Genomic DNA, 18,527 nt, shown 5'->3' with positions numbered 1-18,527 from the left:
ATAAAATTGGAAAATGAGATGATAAGTTTTACCACCCAAAAGGTGGTAAAACACAATTCCCACGCTATCCCCCCAACAAAAAGCGTTCCCTCTCTTCTATTCCTTCCTCTGTTGAATACCAATAGCTTTTTTGTCGGAACCCTTGGCCGCGAGGCGATGAGGTCAATTTTTATGTTGGATTTTAGGGGAGTCAGTTTGTGGTTGGACTTAATGGAGCTGCAGATTTGCAATTTGGTTTGAGTTTTAAAGGCACCTCCACATTTTCTCATAACCAATCAAACACTAGAACTTGACTTTCACATGAGAAAGAAAGTCGTTTTCTTTCCCATAAAAAAAAGGTGGATTTTTTCTTACTCACACAATCTAGCGTGTCAAACAAACCCTAAATGCAAGAGCAATAACCCTAAATGCAAGAGCAATAACCCTAAATACAAATCATGCCCAAATATCAAAGAAACTACTTCTTTTTTTCTTCCTCTATTGTCCTTGGACCAGACATATCTCCCTCAACTGACATGATGGCAGTAAAAAGGTGTGAAGAAGAAAAATGTTGTCGAGCTTTAGGCTCTTTCTTTTGGAGCTTTAGGCCTGTTTCATTATTGGTTTAATTTAGGCGGTTATCGTGCTTATCACATCTTAATGATGTATCAATGCCTTGTAACGACTAACGTAGATCTTAGTCAAGAGATGGGTAAGAACCCTTGGTTGGAACATCTTCCATATTAGAAGTTAAGGGTTCGGGTGAGCGTAGCAAGCAAACTCTATTCTCGATATAAATCCATAAGCAACACCAACAAACCCAAAATTTCAGCAAATGGGATTTGTGAGGCAAAACATAAAAAAGGAAAAGATTTCTGAAACCTAATTGCTCTACTCCAGAATATAACAAATAACGACATCAATTTATGGGAAAATGAAAAACTTCTAATTCAAATAAAACCCTGAAATTATCAATTAAAGAGAAGATATTAGAGAATATTTGAAAACTTACTTTGAGAATCCATCTGATCGACCGCATATCAATATCCAACCGACCACATATCAATCGATTGTCATTTCCAAAACCACCCATTTCTGAAAAGTCCATGACTGAACTCAATCAGTGAATTGATTTCAATCTATTATCAGATTTGAAACCCCAATTCTGACAAATAGATTTTGAAAGATAGAGATTTTAGGTATAATTCCTGCAAAATTAATTGAAATCAGAATCAAACAAGTGGAATCAAAGAGTAAAGAATCAATTATTATTATCATAATGTGACGGACGAGAAGCTCCTTCTTTTGAAGTGAAAGTTCTTCTCTGAATGAAAACTTATCTTCTAGCTATAATTTCCCTCATCTCTCGAGGATCCTTTCTCTCTGTAAAGTACTTCATTAAAAAAGAAGTTTTCTCTCTATAAAGAAGTTGTTCGAAAAAGAAGTTTTCACTCTGCAAAGAGCTTGCTTGAAGAAGAGAGATAGAAAACTGAAGTAGAAAACGGGAAGATGAGGATAAAAAGATGCCTCTAGTCGTTGAGAATAACGGTTGGAGTTTTACCGGATAAACAAAAGTTGAAACCAGGAAGAGGAAAGAACCTCTTCAACAAAAGAAGGAAAACATATAAAAAAAAAAAGGAAACGGAAAATCTCATGGGTAGCCAGTGTCCTGGTCATAGAAGAGGGTCCAAGAATTGAGACTCAAAATTGAGATCCAAGGACCTTAGATGTACGGGCCCTTTATTATGTCTCAGTCATCACAAACACATCTTGTTTTTTTGTGATGTAGAATGATATTTGTAGGTAATAATTCTAATAGAATTAATATATAAACTTATCTGATTTATGACTAGAATAGTTCGACCCATCTAACAAAAATTCTGTTTCCGTCCATGTGTACAGTACATTATAGTGCATTTATAAAAATTATTAAAAAAATCCCCTGCCAGGGCGCCACCTCTAAAGGATACATGGGTGAGGGAGGATGTACTAGTATCTAATTATATGGTTATTTAAATCGATGATATACTATGAAACTGATTGTGATTTCTCCATCTTTACTATTTAGAGGGAAATGGTTTTCGTTATATAAAAGGGTGGATGTTGATTTCTCCTTTGGAGAAGTCGATTTTATCACAATTTTGCCCAGGCCAAAGAAACTGATAATTTCGAGAAAGTGATTTTTCTCACCTAATTTTCACGTGAAGCAAATAGTTTTTTCTTCACTTCTATAATTCCTTTCTTTCACGTCCAGTGTTGTCTATGCGCCTGGTTTATCCCGTCTCTCTCTCTCTCTCTCTCTATCTCTCTCTATCTCTCTCTCTCTCTCTCTCTCTCTATATATATATATATATATATATATATATATATATATATCAAATGGAGGGAACTGCGGCGTCGATTGAAGAGGGGCTCGAACTTTATTTCCACTAGCGAGTTTACGTACGGAGGTCCTAAATGGATCATTGCTCGGCAAAGTCTGATTTGAGCTCCGGTCAAACTGATCCCAACAAGGAACTCCCTGTGCCTCCCTTGACCCCTATGAATTTCATTTCATTGAATTTAATCGAAGGCTCTCTGAGACCTTACTAATATATTTTAAAATTTGTATATATTAGTCTGTATTAGTCTCTCTCTCTCTCTCGATATATATATATATATATATGGTCTCAATTGCTTTCATAGTTTCATTTTACTACTTTCTACAAGAGATTGAATCAATAAGTTATTGGAAATAAGAAGTGTTTAATTTCCGAATGATAAAAGAAATTACAACTTGCACAGACAAAGAAAAATGAAGAAGATATTTAACTGAATTGAATTACTTGACTTAATTTTGATTTGATCCGAGATTAACTACAAAGACTTGTCTAATTATAGACTAAAACTTCAACCACTAACTAAGACCACTACTAACATCATCCCCACTAAGTTACCCATTAACCCACTAACTAGTACATTAATCCACTTACTAACATATTAACCCCACTAAAATTAACTCTCTATTTACTTAAGTAATAAATTAATCTACCCATTAAAATTGAGTTTAATTAAATTTAACACCCTCCCTTAAACTCAAACGAAATAACGCCCATCATACTCGTTAGCTTGAAATATGAATAGACCTTCAATGGCGTAATAAAAATATTAGCCACTTGTTCTTCAATTTAAAACTTGGGAGATTTGCTGTTTGGACCCCCTTTCCTATAATTCACTTGCTGTTTGGACTCCCTTTTCCAGAGTTGCAATTTGGACCCCCTTTTTCAAAAAAAAAAGTTAAAAAGACATTTCATCTTCATATAGTAATGATACTCTGTCCGAGTTTTGATGCTTTCGATAACATGTAGAAAATATCACTTCTGTATTGGTCTTGGTTAAAAAGATATGTCAATATTTTCTTTTTGTCTGAATTCTGTGTGCAAATCATGCCACAAACTATGTGCAAATCTGATATATTATGTACTTACAAAAACCACAAATGAAACAAATCTAGGTATGAACAAAAATCAAAGTTATTTTCTATACAATATAACTTATGACTAGAATGTAGAGCCCTAACTTTATAAATACACTTAGTCCCACATTGTTCAGTGACAACTACTAAATCAATATCTTTCTTTTTGTTTTCTCTCAAACTATCTTTTTGGATCTTAGAGAGAGGTTCATGTGCTACCTGATCAACTAGTTCTACATACTCAAATTCGACAACCTCCCAAATTTCCTGGAAGTCAAATAATGCTTTCATTTGGGTACACCATTGATTAAAAAAATTTCCACAAAATCGCGGAAGCTGAGGTTGGATTGACCCGTTCATTTTGCAATTCGGTTAGTAATCACAAAATATTCCTAGCTCTGATACCAAATGTTGGGAATTAAAAGTGTTTAATTTGCGAATGATGAAGGAAATTATAACTTTCACAAACAAAGAAGAATGAAGAAGATATTTATCTGAATTTAATTATTTGATTTAATTTCGGTTTGATATGAAATTAACTAAAAAGACTTGTCTATTTATAGACTAAAACTTCAACCACTAACTAAGATCACTAATAAAATCATCTCCACTAACTTACCCATTAACCCACTAATTAGTACATTAATCCACTTACTAGCAGGGGCGGCCCGGGCCCAAAGCCACCAAAGCGGTCGCTTTGGGCCCCGACCTAGTCAAGGGCCTCATATGTCGAGTAGTATATGGTATTCGCGGAATAATAATTTATTTTTAAGCGGATTTATAATATGAATTAAATTATGGCTTCTTGGTTCAAGAGGTTCAACTTTGTAGGAGAGGTCACGGGATCGAATCCACCTCTACGCATTATTAGAATTTTATTTATTTTTCTTACAAACACTATATAAGGCCCCATATTTTAATTCCGCTTCGGGCCTCTTACATGTTCGGGCCGGCCCTGCTTACTAGTATATTAACCCCACTAAAATTAACTCTCTATTTACTTAACTAATAAATTAATCTACTAATTAAAATTAAGGATCTAGGTGAACCTACTTTAAAACCTCCTAGTTTGAGTGTAGGTCTAGGTGAACCTGAAAATCTCTTAGATTATTTTGCACCATGTCTTTCGGAAACTCGTGTCCCTCCCATGGAAATACCTGTCAATTCTAACACGATCTCTCAATCCATTTCTCAAGTTTATGAGGATCCATTTTATCCAATGACAGTCATCTTTAGTGTATTGCCAAACTTAGTGATCTTAGCATCATCTAAGTTTGGGGATCGCTCATTCACTCTGAGAGTCTCACTTAAACTTTTATATCCTTACATAGACGTGAGACTAGACCTAAATTGGATATTTCACATTCTGGGTTGACCCTCAGATTTTCCGATTACTATTTTATGGGGAGTCACTAAACCAGAATCCAGTAGGTCTATAGTAATTTTTCTTTTCTTCAAGTCATCTGTTTCGTCTGGCTGAAGACGTTAAACTTAGCGCTTTTCGGGAGGCAACCCAAATATAGGACATTCGAATCTGGTAAAATCTCTTCCTCATTTCATTATTTTTGCATAGTCTTCAGAACATTGAGGACAATGTTCGATTTAAGTTTGGGGATGGGGATTGAATTTTTGTCCTTCATTTCAAAAATTAAAAAGGGTCAAATTTTTCATTTTCTAGATTTGTGAATCTAGTTATTTTTGTTTGTTAATAGTTATAAAGTCTAGTTGGTTAGACTGTCTGCTTGCTAAGGGTTTGTTCATGAAAGTTGAGTCTTGAAATTTTGTGTGCACCAGCCATGTGAGTGTTAGATAGGTGAAGAGTAGACACTTCTGAGAGAACCTGATTAATCATTAGTGGAGACTTAACCCGTGTAAGAATCTGAGCCTTTCTTTTAGCTTTGAGTGATCTCTTCTGCATTAATTCCGAGTAGAATGAAGAGCTACTCAACCTCGCAATACTAAAAAGAACTCAGATGATCTCCTGAGTTTAAATTTCACAACCACTAGGGGTGTCATCAGGAATGCAAACCTTTCTCTTGTAGTCTGAGAAACTTGATAACTGTGTCAACTAGAGGAAAATATGAACCTCATCCACCAGTTAGAATCCTGAGAATAAGGCATGAAAGTGAAAATAAAGAGAATTGAACTCAAGGAGGAAGTAATCAAGTCAAAATCAAATCAAAATCAAATCAAGGTCAAGTCAAAGTGAAAAAAAAAGAGTTCTTGAAGTAACTAACCCTTGAGAAAATTGAGGACATAAAAAAAAATATAGAAAAAAAAAGGGAAAAAGAAAAAAAATGGCTATCCCTTGAAGAAAGAAAAAGAAGGGAAAAGTGTTTGTTTGATGTAAGTATTTATCCCTTGAAAAAGTTCTTGAAGATTTGAAGAAGTTGAGTTCTCAGGAGTTCTAGTTCATCTTTAGTGTCTATTGACCTCTAGAAAACATGGTTAGAAAGTAGATCAGGTGAGAAGAGTAGGTTAGCTTCCCCATCCCATATTAGTGGTTGTTTCCTTTCCATGAGATCAGTCGTCCATCATAAATTCTAGTCCAGCTTTTATAATGTGTTGAGTTTTCTTTCATACTCATACTCACACATTGAGTGAACCAATTCTGGGCGATTTTAATTTTTGAGTGTATGACCGTGAGGCAACAGTCGAGGCGAAATGTATTAAGACGGTAATCGAGGTCTTGTCTGTTCAGAACCAAAATGATATTCACAATGGCTGGTCACATGCACTTAGAGTCTTGATTACTAGTGAATGGATTTTTAGTTTTCGGATGGTTTGATTGACTTAGATTGCATTTCTATTAGCCTTCAAAAATCTCTTGGATAAACAAGTCCGGATCATGTATTTTTACACCCTTCTTGATTTTTGAAATGTTGAATTTTGTGGGTAGATTCACTACAAACCCTCACGAGACAACACTCGTCCACTAGGGGAAACCTAGGGGTTTAATGGCTTGTTGCACGTGCTAAGTGCAATCGTGATTCCCTACGAAAGTGGTGAATTAGGTTTAGTTTTATTTTTCTGTTTTGCTCGAGGACTAGCAAAATCTAAGTTTGGGGATGTTTGATGAGACATGAAAATGTCCCATCTTAGTCTCTTAAATTGGATAAGTTAGTCTATCTAGGGCAAGTTACTCTCAGGAATTGCCTCTTTTTCTACTCAGGTATCTTTTTCAGAGTTATGTGTGCAAAACGGATAAAAGTCGGAGAAATGCAGACTAGGGGTATTTTGGTCATTTGTTGATTCTGAATTCAAGGTCAAGATTAGTACTCGTATGGAAAGTAGAGTCTAAGACGAACTCGTAGACGAAAACGGAAGTCAAATCGGAGTTCGGATGAGCAAATTAGAGCGAGTCAAAGTTCGGGTCAAAATTGGTGGACCAAGAGTCAAGAAGGACACGTGGTGCGCATCCAGCAAAGAAATCGGAGGGACAAGAAACAATGTGGGCTACTTTCGGTAAAGAAAAGGAGTACATCAAGCATTATACGGCCATCATCTTCTTCCTTCCTGTTTGCTAAAATAGAGACCGACTTGATAGTTTCCATTAAAGAAACTTAACAAAACCGAGATCAAGCATTAAACCGACTCGAAGATGAATAAAAAAAAGGAAAGAGAAAGGAAGAAACCGACCCTTTCGATTCTATATAAACAGTTAAAGCCGAGAGGAGGAGATATCTCTCCAAGGCTCCATTAACGATCAAACCCGAGCTAGAGAGAGAGAGAAATTTGAGTTTTTGTTTCTGTTTCTTTTCTTCTTCTAATTCTTCTTTTAGTGAGAAAGAGAAAGTTAGATAGAAAGAGTTGAGAGAGAGAGAGAGATACTGTAGAGAGAGAAAGATTGAATATTAAACTCCATTAAAACTTCATCTTTTTCTTGTTCTTTCTTCATCTATCTCGGCTATAAACATAAAGGGAGTTTAGAATAGTTTGTTTAAAGAGAGAAAGAGAAGTTTGGAAAGAGAAATAAGAGAAAACAGAGAAGGAAAGAGAAAAACCAGGGAAGGAAAATTATTTTCTCACCTGGAAATCGTTTCCGGGAAGACGAGAAAATAATTTTCTCTAAGGTCCTGTTTGGCTGCGCAGAAGGAAAAAAAGGCGAAAATAGGTGTTTTCTCTCCAATTCTTTTTCTCTTATCATTAATTCAACCATGTCTTTGATATTCATGGGTTTCTAACTCTCCGACTAGGATAACGGATGAAACCCTAACATGAGTATTTAAATTTTAATATCGTATTTATAATCTCTTGTTTAATGTGCTTTAATGTTTGAATTAGCCGTACTTCGGTTAGCCTAAGAAACTAACAACTTGGTTCCTAATTGCATGATATTTTAAGTGAAGTGGGTTATGGGTGTAGTTAATTACAAAAGGTTCTTTATTGTTTTATCTTCCGAAAATTGAAGATTGAGTTCTAACAATTTTTGAGTTATAAAAGAGAGATAATAATTTGAATTAGATATTAGATTTGAATATGATTGTTAGTGGTGAATTCCACATCCTAGATTTACCAACCTATAGTTTTTCCATTACAACTTTATTTTGTTTTCTAAATTTCAATTCTTAGTTTCTAAAATTATCCTCAAAATCAATTATCTACTTTCCTAGTTTATTAGTTAATCTTAGGTTTAGATTTAATTCCAAACAAATCTTCGTGGGATCGACCTCGTAATTCTTGCCATATTTACATACGGTTCGTACACTTGCGAGTTTTAATTTGATCTAATTAGCCTAATATTTAGGTTCACTAGATTTCACATCAGTCATTACTTCTAATTATGAGATAATTTTCAAGTTATAACTCAAATCTATGTAAATACTTCATTAAACACAAGTTCTTTAAATAACCAACTCTGTAAATTGTTCTTAACTGGTGTGTAAATATCAATGGTCAATAATTATGTTGTCCAATTTACCCTCAATCACTGTCATTTACGGGTCATGATAACTGAAATGGTTTAAAAAAAAGGTTAATTTTGTTTTGGCACCCAATTTGTGACCAACTAGTCATTTTGGTCCCAATTGTGTCCGACAGTTCATTTCGGCCCTCAATTGATTCCGGTAGTTCGTTTTGGCCCCTAATATTTCTTCAACGTTTCAATTCTGCCCTTGTGTCATTTATGTAAATATATTTTTTTTATTTATTTTAATTGTTATTTTACTTTATTTATCTTTCTCCTTCTCCACCGTCTTTTATTTTCTATTTCACCCTTGTCCTCTTTCTCATCATCATCTTCCTCCACCATCATCAATCTTCAGCCCCATAGAACAAGATATGCACATTTTTTTTCCTTTTCTGGATATTGTTGTTGGATATTCTTATTTGGGGTTCATTGCTCACTCCTCTACATAATTTCTCTTCTTTTCTCTCTCCCCACCACCAGATCTATTTTTCTTCTTTCTTCTTTCTTTTTCTCAATCTTCATTCTCTATCCTTTTATGGGGTAGGAGGACGAACATCGACATACCTAGATCCAGGGCTATTAGCCAGTACTTCCCCTCTCATTTGAGCTTTTCCAAGTGGGTTACTTTTAGCTACCAAGTTAGTACCAGATCCAGGTTGTTGCTGATATTCTCCATTGATAGGAAAAACAATCATAGGTTATAATCCAAGTTTTGGCGTTGCTCCTGTCACGGTTGCTGAAGATTGGTGGTGGTGGTGATTCATTATGCATCTCTTGTGAAGGTTAAAGAGAAGAATTGCTTATGAATTTTTGTACTGGAATTCTCATTTTGGGTATTTGTTGTTGGTGACTGCGGTGGGATTGATGATGATGCTGAAGATGCTGATGATGATGATGACGAAAATCGTGGAATGGTGAGATAAAATTAATTATGACGAAGAGATGGGTAGATTAGTAATTGAGATGATAAATATAAAGTACTGGGGGTGTTAGATTGACATGGGTAGATGAATGATCATGATTATTATTTCATTCTCTGTTTTCACTATTAAATCCACCACCACTTCTATTACCAGATTCATCGGATCCCCAACGACTTCTCAAAGATGAATCATATCCTTATCTAGCACTTCCGACTCTCTCTCTCTCTAAAATCTCCCCTTCTCTCTAAAATTTATGTACTTCCTTCAGTATTCTTATTTCTTAGTTTTCTGGTGTAATTCGTTTAGCATTTTTCGATTTTCTATAAAAGATGAATCACTGAAGCGTGTATTCGTTTTCATACAGATATGTAGCAGTGGATGAAGGTGGTTGTGGTTTGCGGATGAAGATGAAAGTTGTGGTGGTGGAGAGAAGAGAAGTAAGAAGAATAAAAGAGGGAATTAGATAAAAAGAAAGAAAAAAAAGACAATTAACAACAAGGGCAAAATCGGTAACTTTGACAAAAATTGTGGGCCAAAACGCATTGTTGGTCACAATTGAGGGCCAAAACGAAGGTCGGACACCTATTGGGGCCAAAATGACCAGTTGGTCACAATTTGGAGGCCAAAATGAAATTAACCCAAAAAACTGAAATAGAGAAAGGGTATTTTAGTCCTTATAAAATTTTGTTTGAAGAGAAAAATAGTGGGCGAAGCAAAGGAAGTAAAACGGCCGAGTAGTGGAGAGGTGGACTTCAATTCTGCGGCGACATCTAAAAGTTTTAGAGAGAGAAACTCGTAACGTCGTTTTGTAATCCCCCCACCTCTTTCTCTCTCTTCACCTCGGCTGTGGAGTTCACTTTATCAGTTTCTCTCTCTAGTCTCTAGAAAAGGGTACTCCCGCCTCAAACCCTTGAAATTCCCTTTCTTTCTTTTTCTCTCTCTCTCATTTCAAAGCTTTTTACTGCTTATCTCTACCGTTATATTTTCACAGAGTTCACTTCTTTATTGAACTCTGTTTTTTTTTTCTTTTCCTTCTTTCTTGAGTTCTTCATCATCAGTAATGGCGAACTTTAATTCGAACTGGGATGATAAAGAACTATATCTTCCTTCACATATTTTACCTAATAATGAAGTTTCCCCAAAAATTTACCCAGATTTTCCTTCTGAACTAACTTACATGGAGGAACTCGCTCAACAAATCTTGCTTGAGCAAAAGCAAATCAACCCTAAATCTTCATCAACTTTCCCTCCAAACATGAAGGTAACGTTCCAGCTTCCATCTTTAAGATCAAACCCATTTCTGCTTTTCTAGTTATCTAATCTGGGTTTCCTTTGGTTTTGCTTTTAATAGCAGTTCAGATCGAGGAATCTTTACCCAGCAATTGTTCCACCAAGACCAAGTTTGGGTTTAGGGTTTGCTAGAGGTACTGGTGCTGGTCATATTCTATACCCTTCAGGAAATGGTGGTACTTATTTTGGGTCTAGACCAGTTTACCAGACTCAAACCATTAAACCAGCTGAACCACAGGTAAAACCGCTCTCTGTGATTGATTTATACATATATTTCTTGTTTTCAGCAAAATCTTTTGAAGTTCTTCATGGGTTTTAAGGGGTTTCTCTGTTTCTTTACTTGGTTAATAGGTTAGGAACTTTGTTCAATCAAGACCCATGATTTTACAGAGGCAACAAAACCAGATAGAAAACCGGTTTTTACCATTTCAGGGAAATGGGTCATTTATGGGTGGTTTTAAGCGGGAATCCGGTGGTGGTACTGGCGTTTTTCTTCCTCGAATTGCAGCTACAACCGAATTTAGGAAAAAACACAGTAAGTTATTGCTAGACAGATAAAATGTTTTTCTTTTTAATTTTCTATTGTTTTCCCCTGTTTTTGATATTTTACCCTTTCAGGTAGAAAAACTATTTTTTTTTTTCTTGAAATTTTAGGTACTCTTCTTGAACATTGGTCTAAAGAACCATGAATTATAGGGATATATATATAAAATTATTTATGGATTTTGTTTACTTCAATAAAAGTTTATTCTTTTTTCCATGTTTGATTTATGGGTAGTTTTAATTTCAAAAATGTAGAAGATAGAGGGGAAATCAACCCTAAAGTGAGATGATGGCTGGATATTGTTTTCTCAATGTTCATCATTTTTTAGGGTTTACTCCATTTTTTTCCTTTTGTTTGAGTTTTTTGTACTCTTTTCTGTTTTCCCATTTTTAGTCATGCAAACTCTGAAGATCATGAAAGCTGCTTCAACCCATACAAAAATTATGAAAACAGAAAGAATAGAAAATTGTGATTCCATTAGTTTTTTGGTTTATGGGTTTTTTAATTGTTCAATGAAAATTGTATTTTTTTACCCAAAAATACAAAAAATCATGTTAAATCTTTGGTTTATACTAATTTAAGAAATACCCATTAAGCCAAATATATTTAACATGACTACTATTTTTAATTTAATTATTTTTGGCAGATGGGAGAAATGGAGAACAAGAGTATATGAAAAAGAAAGGCCCAGTCAAAAAGGTTTCTGTGGGGAAGGAAGACCAACCTCCAGCTGAGATGGGTCTGCCTCAGGAGTGGACCTACTGATGATATCTCCATCTACCCTCTCTCTCTCTCTCTCTCTCTCTCTCTCTCTCTCTCTCTCTCTCTCTCTCTCTCTCTCTCTCTCTCTCTATTTGACTCAGTCCAGACTCTGTTGTTAGTAAATGTGTCTTGAAGAATAATATCTCAATGAATAAAAAGTAGAATCAGGGGAAACCAAAATAATGTTTTAGGGTTAGGGTTTTTAGTAGTTGGAAGTAGGTAAAGTTTGTGTTTGGTTTGAATTGAATTAATGAAGCTCTCTGTAAATAAAGAGAAGAAGTTGAGAAGTTTAGGATGTTTTTGGTGGGAAATTGTACTTTTAAAGGTGGGAGTTGTTTAAGATGTTTGTCTTGTTCTTGTTTCATTATAATGGTTTTGTATGTTAGTGCTATATGACAGAGACAGAAGACTTCAAAGACCACAACTTATCCTTTTTGGTATTTTGGTATTATAGGGTTTTTTGATGACATGGGAAGAAGGAAATGAATAATATTTTAGTAGATGACTTTAGGAGTTCTAAGTCTTGGATTTGGGTGATTAATTTAAATATTTTGGTCTAATTGGGACTAATGATTTGCCACTTTTGGAGGGTCAAGGATGCAAATCATGTGTCAACCTAGGTTAAGAAAAAAATTATGTAATATAATTACCTAGTCTCTAGCTATCTTCGCACTTTAAATATATATACACACACATGTTTTTTGTTATATCGAGACGACATTCTATAAACTAGAAAATGAGATAAGAAATTTGCCAAGGCAAATGCTTCAAAGTTACTCGCAGATTTCTTACTTTTTCGAAATATCAATTGAGAACTATCAGATTTAATTTGCTTGTTGAGAACTATCTGTTGTTTTAAGGACATTTAAGATGATATTTTTTGTGTCTTGGTTCTGGGCACTTTACGCAACATTTTGAGGGTTATTTCGACCACACTTTTGTAAGCGTTTCACTTTTGTAAGCGTTGATCCGTCCTGTCATTAGTGTTGCAAGAAGTGTCGCGACCTCAACATGGTCCCCCTAAATGCCGGTAAAGCTTTCGGATATGTCACTAGGTCTTAAAAGTGTCTCCAATAAACATCGCCAAAAATAGCACAAACGAATTCATTTGCAGATCAATTTATTTTGTATTCCGCTTTCATCTACAAATCCTTCTTACGGTTTCTCTATTGAACAACAGCTACTTGTTTCAGCAGCCAACATAAAACCCTATATTGGCCTAGCGGCATTCAATAGGCTTAATTCTTTGAATGGCTAAAAACCAATTGACAAAAACTATTAGTTTCATAAAATGAACACAATTGTCTGACCTTGGCACCTTGCAGCTATTATTCCGGTTGACTCTCAACTGCTTGACGAACGAACTGCCCTTTCATTCTCGGTCGTTGCTCTGCAAGATTTTTCCTGTTATGATATCTAACCTGCAAAAAGAAAGTTAGCCTAAAGTTAGATGCCAAGGAGAATTAACAATAAAAGTTAAGAGGTTCATAAAAAAACATAGAAGGGTCTGTTTCATCACCTTCTTCTCAAAACATCTCTCTTTTCTTTTTAACCGAAATCTATTCAATGCAGTCTCGCGCCTAGAACGATCACATTCAAATGCTGCCCTGTTGGAATTTAAAAAACCATCTTCATTTATGCTCGCTAAAGCAGTTTCGTTGTTGGTTATTTCCTTGTAGCCACCATTGCTACCATTCACAATGGTGGAAGCAAAATTTGAGTTTTTGACTAGACTGAGTATTTCTACTGGAGGATTCAGTAAGATTCTAGGATATAAAGGTACACTATCAGCCCTTTGTGCCTGAACCCCATGCATTATTTGAGAGGAGTGGTTGTTCTTCATGAAGTGGTGAGGACTCCGATGAAGAGTGTTGTTTTGAGCAGATATGTTCGGAGGAACTACATATGTGGCTTTCTGACCTTCTGAATAACCAAGGGTCGGCATAGAATTCGTTGGATAACAAAACGGTTGTACAATATTACCAAAGCCAGCAAACGTGCTCTGGAAAGGAATTGATCCTATAGGAATAGAATATGGTATTACCCCGAAATGAGGGTTTGAAATGTCTTTACCGGAGGGAATGTCTACGCTATTAGAAGTTCTTCTTGAAGAAAGTGATGGTGGAGGATCTGTTTCTTCATTGCCATGATTTACTGGGAGCTGGTTGTCGTTAAGAGTTTCGCATCTGTGTGAAGAGGTTGAAATCTCAATAAGAGGGAAAGGAATTCTCTTCTCATTATCAGAGCTAGCATTGATGGTCTGATTCAGTTCACCACATTCATTGGTTTTAGAGCAAATCCTGACTGATGAAGATCCTGCTTCAGCACCTAGAATATGACTCCTTCCATTTATGTACCTGCAAATGATATAGAAAAACTTACCTTTATGGAAGACTCAAACTGCATTTTTTTTTTTAAATTCATACAATTAGATGCCGTGGTAGGTTAATATTGATCAGATTACTGAATGTAAAGATCATAATAGGCAAGGATATCAACCTTGAAAATGCAGAGGAACCAGAGTGATTCAATATATGCTTTGCCTCAAAGACTTCATTTTCCTTGTTGAGCTGGCACGAGGGTGAGAAACCAGAAGTAAAGGTTGTCGCCCTTTTATCAGGTGATTTTGCCAAGGAATAGAAAATGTTCTCTTGTTGTGTGTGATCTTCCAAGGTTCCATGACTGCATTGTGTACTACTTTCTTCCCCGATGAGTTTGATTATCTCTTTGACAACGTTGTTTGCTCCATCTTTCCCATCAAGAAGGTAGGAGTTGTCAATAATACTAAAGTTTTTACCCCTAATAGAAGCTGAGTTTTCTTCCCTATATAAGGATCTGTCATAAGTGCAAGTCTTCCCCCAACCCTTTTCAGTTGAAAGAACTTCATGGACGGGTAGAGTTACCTTGGTTTCTTTTTCCATCGATTTATCTGCAAAAGCAGATTTTACCATTTACCAATTTTTATTGACCATCTATGGTACTGGCAATAGTACTAACATGAAATAAATACCTTCGACTTTTCCTTTCTCATGAATTGGTGATGATATTGTCGCTAACATAGCCACATCACAATCATGCTTTCCTGGTTCGGAACTAGTTTCCTCAGTAAATATCCGATTCACAGTTTCTAGGGGCTCTTCTAGCTTCTGCCGACTTTGAATTTCTGCTTCTGATTTCCTACATGAGCTCTGGAAACAGCAAAAATCATATATTATGGAGTAAACCTTATTTGTTTGAGAACGACTAATAACATTATGTCATGATGAAAACCTGAGAACGACTTTCTTGATCAGAATTATTCCCAGTCTTGGATCTGCTGCCACAATTTGCACTTCCACGATTATTTGCTAATCCATTGACTGAGCCCGTGTCTACTTTTGTCTTGCTCGGTAGTTCATCTCCACAGCTACCGGACTGCAAGAAAATTCCAGAATACTAAAAATTTCATAATGAAGTGATAGTATAGAAAACTAAAGTAAACTTTGAAATACAAAGTCAGAAAGAAATACCGAAGGCTGAGGAGGAAAACATACACAGTACTTTCTCCAAACGTGTTGCCATAAGTTTCTCAACTCATTTTTCCTAACGGGCTTCACAAGAAAGTCCGAAGCACCCTTGAGCATGCATTTAAACACAATTCCCATGGAATCATGTGAAGACATCACTAACAAACATGAAAGGAACTTCATAATTCATAAGAGGTATACCAAATCATCAACAAGAAAAAAAAATGCGGGTATAAACAATTTTGTCATTTGAACTTACTTATAACAGGGATAGTTTTGCATATTTCGTTGCTCATTATCTTAGAAAGAAGACTTATTCCAGAGAATGGAGGCACCACAACTTCGGTAAGAACCAGATCAAATTTATAGTGTCTTTTCTTTAAGACAGCCCAAGCTTTGAGCCCATCTGCAACCGCAGCAACTGTTGAAGCCACAAACCCAAGGATCAAGTAAGTGCAAGAAAGAATATTATATCAACAGAATACCAACAAAGCTTCCGAAAAGGTGCAAGTAAAAATTCAATATCAATATAACAAGTCACTGAGAAGTTAACTTGACCCTTACAGCACCCGATCCTGACCGTTTTACCGAACTTTTTTATTCGACTTGTAATACTCACTTTTCTTATTGTCTCTGTGATAGCCGCCGAGTTATAATTAGTAGAATGATCTTACAAAAACTAAAAAGATTCTAACATTGTTATAGACACATTAGCTAGCCCAAGTGTTGTACCTTAAGGGTGGAAATATGAATAATATTTAGCACCCAATTTCTCTCAATCCAAGTCTAGTTCAGTTCTTACAGAATATCCCCTAATTTGAAACATTCAACTTCATAAAGATCTTACTTTTTTCCCCTACTTGTTCATCAATCTTAACTACCATCTAATGTGTTATGTGTCTAATTGCAAAATTTTGTGTGAATTGTGCCCAAATCCAAATTATAAACTCATAATTCAAACATTTAACAGCTCAATTAGTAGCTAATATTTCATTTATTTGAGTCTACTCAGATAAAATGAAACCCAATGAAAAGAAGAGAGAAGATACCTTGGTAATTGCATTTCCTAAGAAGAGCAGAAACAATCTGTCTAGTTGAATCATCATTTTCAACAAGTAAAACCCTAAGAAATCTTCGAGGTAGAAATCGTTCCCAACGAATTACTTGTTCTTCAAGTACCAATTCTCCTGAATTCAACAACTCCTCATTTGATGAGTCCTCAATTTGCTTGCGTGCTCCATCCGCGGGGGCGGTGGGGGCGGCGGTGGTGGAGGAGAGTATTATCTTTTGTTTCATTTGTACCGGTTGTACGGATAAGTTGATTAACTGAAACAGGGGAGATAAAGCTAGAGAGAGAAGATAATAAACGAAGCAGGGGAAGCACGAGATATGACTTTTCTTGTGAGAAGATTATTACATGGTCATCCCCCTGTCCACTAAAATATCCCCACTAGATCTTTTTCTTTTTCCTTATATTTGCTTTTGTGATTTTTTATCCTCTTTCACTTTACAAGTGGATCAAAAACTGCCCCATCATTGTGGCTATTAAAATATCTTAGGAGCCAACTTCATCTATTTTATGCTTGTAGTTCATTAAGCTTTTTTTCTTATCTTTCAACAAAAAAAAAAAAAACTTTTTTCTCTTGTCCACTTGAGAAAATGACATCCATGTCATTACAATTTAACTTATAATAACAATGTTCTTTTGCATAATGTTAAGTATTGACGGGTCTCACCCTTATTTTATGGAAGTGGTTAATTTTGTCAAGTTAAAGTAGACATAATGTTAAGTGTACTCTGGATCAAGCATATAACGAAATGTACATTTACTTTTTTTTTTTTTGTTGAACTAGAAATGTACATTTACTTGAAATGAAATCACATATTGGTATACACCTCTATTTGCTCGAAAAGTTAAACTCTGATAAAAAAAAGAAGCATGGGTGTGCCAATGATACACATGAAATGTAACGAAGATGCACCTCCCTTAGACCAACACTTCATTAAACCTATGAGTTGAGTTAAGGGTGTGAATCGGGATAGTCTCACAACTTACGTACAAAATAAGGGTTGGGTCTAGCTAAGCATCCTCTCATGTGGACCATGAAGATATTTAGACAAGTAAAACATCTTTGTCCGCCATTGTCCACCTATGCCCGCTTATTTTAACGGGCACATTGGGTATCAGGCGGGTACAACTCGATTAACAATCCAAATCGAGCTCCCATATGAGAAGCTCAGGGGATCAAGCTTTAACCCATGCAAACTATACAATGGTAGTGGAGGCTACGAGGGAACTTATAGTTGGGGGACGATACTATTGTCCTTATTGTTGTTCTCGTGGTTTGTTTCGAGTCTTCACACTCTCTGGTTTATTCATTAAAATCGAGTATCTATTCAAGTAAAATTGTCTGACTATATTTCGAGTTGTCACTCTATCTGTTTCGTTAAACGAAGTTTCTAGTTGTACTCGGACCAGAAACACCCTTTCTTTAACTATTAGAGAGATCGACAAGATTGTTGCTTAACAATAAATGTTCATTCAGACAAGACCGAGATGAACGTAAAGTGGATCAAGCCAAGATAACTCATGAGTTCTGACTTGGTTTTGAGATAACTCCTGACTTCAGTTTTCTTTTCTAGGAATAATCAGATGCTCAGGACTCCAAGTTCTAGAATCGATCGGATACACTTGATTCTAGAATCCAAATACACTGGTCAACTCTTAACTCTAGATTGTAGATATACTGGAATGCTCTCGATTCCTTATTCTAAGCATACTAGAATGCTTTCACTTCCATGCTTTGGATTTTATCTTCCGAATTAAGGTTTATATTCTAGATACACTTAGAATGCTTAATGGATTCAGAAGTGAAAGAGAAATAAAATGAAATCCTCATGATATTCCTACTGAGGTGTTATTTTAGACACACTAGAATGTTCCTGACTTTTTCTGTAGAGTTGATAATCTTGACACACATGAATATAAAGCTTTTAGTGTTGAAAGCAGAAAAAAACACAAAAGTGAATATGGAGTTGTTTTGGGTTAAATTCATAGGAATCAAATATGTGTGGGCAGAGGGACACTTTTGTTGGCACTTGGGATGCAATTGGTGATTGTTGGGACAAAAAAGGTGTCGATTGGTGTCTTATGGGTGTC

At 35.6% G+C, this 18,527-nt stretch overlaps 2 protein-coding genes across 7 annotated transcripts; one reads left to right on the top strand and one right to left on the bottom strand.

Annotated features, from left to right (window-relative positions):
• Nucleotides 1–9,960: 9,960 nt before the first annotated feature.
• On the top strand, nucleotides 9,961–12,282 carry LOC147558590 (uncharacterized). 2 transcript variants are annotated; one of them, XM_086660293.1, is made up of 4 exons: nucleotides 9,961–10,526; nucleotides 10,617–10,793; nucleotides 10,907–11,090; nucleotides 11,746–12,282. In XM_086660293.1, exons 1-4 carry the CDS (start codon nucleotides 10,326–10,328, stop codon nucleotides 11,862–11,864), a joined length of 681 nt encoding a protein of 226 aa, XP_086516419.1. In that variant the 5' UTR covers nucleotides 9,961–10,325; the 3' UTR covers nucleotides 11,865–12,282. The 2 variants fall into 2 exon arrangements, with proteins under 2 accessions (XP_086516419.1, XP_086516420.1); XM_086660294.1 differs by having other exon boundaries at nucleotides 9,970–10,526; nucleotides 10,620–10,793.
• A 669-nt stretch (nucleotides 12,283–12,951) lies between these two features.
• LOC147558589 (two-component response regulator-like APRR5) lies at nucleotides 12,952–17,000 on the bottom strand. 5 transcript variants are annotated; one of them, XM_086660290.1, is made up of 8 exons: nucleotides 16,042–17,000; nucleotides 15,627–15,959; nucleotides 15,395–15,525; nucleotides 15,132–15,275; nucleotides 14,872–15,049; nucleotides 14,361–14,790; nucleotides 13,381–14,218; nucleotides 12,952–13,282 (listed from the first exon to the last, which is right to left on the bottom strand). In XM_086660290.1, exons 2-8 carry the CDS (start codon nucleotides 15,661–15,663, stop codon nucleotides 13,190–13,192), a joined length of 1,851 nt encoding a protein of 616 aa, XP_086516416.1. In that variant the 5' UTR covers nucleotides 15,664–15,959; nucleotides 16,042–17,000; the 3' UTR covers nucleotides 12,952–13,189. The 5 variants fall into 5 exon arrangements, with proteins under 5 accessions (XP_086516416.1, XP_086516414.1, XP_086516415.1 ...); XM_086660288.1 differs by having other exon boundaries at nucleotides 15,371–15,525; nucleotides 15,627–15,788; nucleotides 16,417–17,000; XM_086660289.1 differs by having other exon boundaries at nucleotides 15,627–15,788; nucleotides 16,417–16,882.
• Nucleotides 17,001–18,527: the final 1,527 nt, after the last annotated feature.

Source organism: Eschscholzia californica, unplaced genomic scaffold, assembly GCF_041429995.1.
Source record: "Eschscholzia californica isolate CP2 unplaced genomic scaffold, dmEscCali1.0.p SCAF_2, whole genome shotgun sequence".
Lineage (NCBI taxonomy): Eukaryota > Viridiplantae > Streptophyta > Magnoliopsida > Ranunculales > Papaveraceae > Eschscholzia > Eschscholzia californica.
The sequence above is the reverse complement of the archived record's forward strand: the minus strand, read 5'-3'. Positions and strand labels throughout refer to the sequence as shown.

What these genes read in the sequence shown, in the direction of transcription:
- LOC147558589 (XM_086660288.1), bottom strand. Translation starts at nt 16,663, where the DNA reads ATGAAACAAAAGATAATACTCTCCTCCACCACCGCCGCCCCCACCGCC. An exon ending in TAGGAAATGCAATTACCAAG is followed by an intron (nt 15,789 to 16,416) that starts GTATCTTCTCTC and finishes TGGCTTCAACAG; the next exon opens with TTGCTGCGGTTGCAGATGGG. An exon ending in AGAGATGTTTTGAGAAGAAG is followed by an intron (nt 13,283 to 13,380) that starts GTGATGAAACAG and finishes TTCTTTTTGCAG; the next exon opens with GTTAGATATCATAACAGGAA.
- LOC147558590 (XM_086660293.1), top strand. Translation starts at nt 10,326, where the DNA reads ATGGCGAACTTTAATTCGAACTGGGATGATAAAGAACTATATCTTCCT. An exon ending in CTTTCCCTCCAAACATGAAG is followed by an intron (nt 10,527 to 10,616) that starts GTAACGTTCCAG and finishes TGCTTTTAATAG; the next exon opens with CAGTTCAGATCGAGGAATCT. An exon ending in TTAAACCAGCTGAACCACAG is followed by an intron (nt 10,794 to 10,906) that starts GTAAAACCGCTC and finishes CTTGGTTAATAG; the next exon opens with GTTAGGAACTTTGTTCAATC.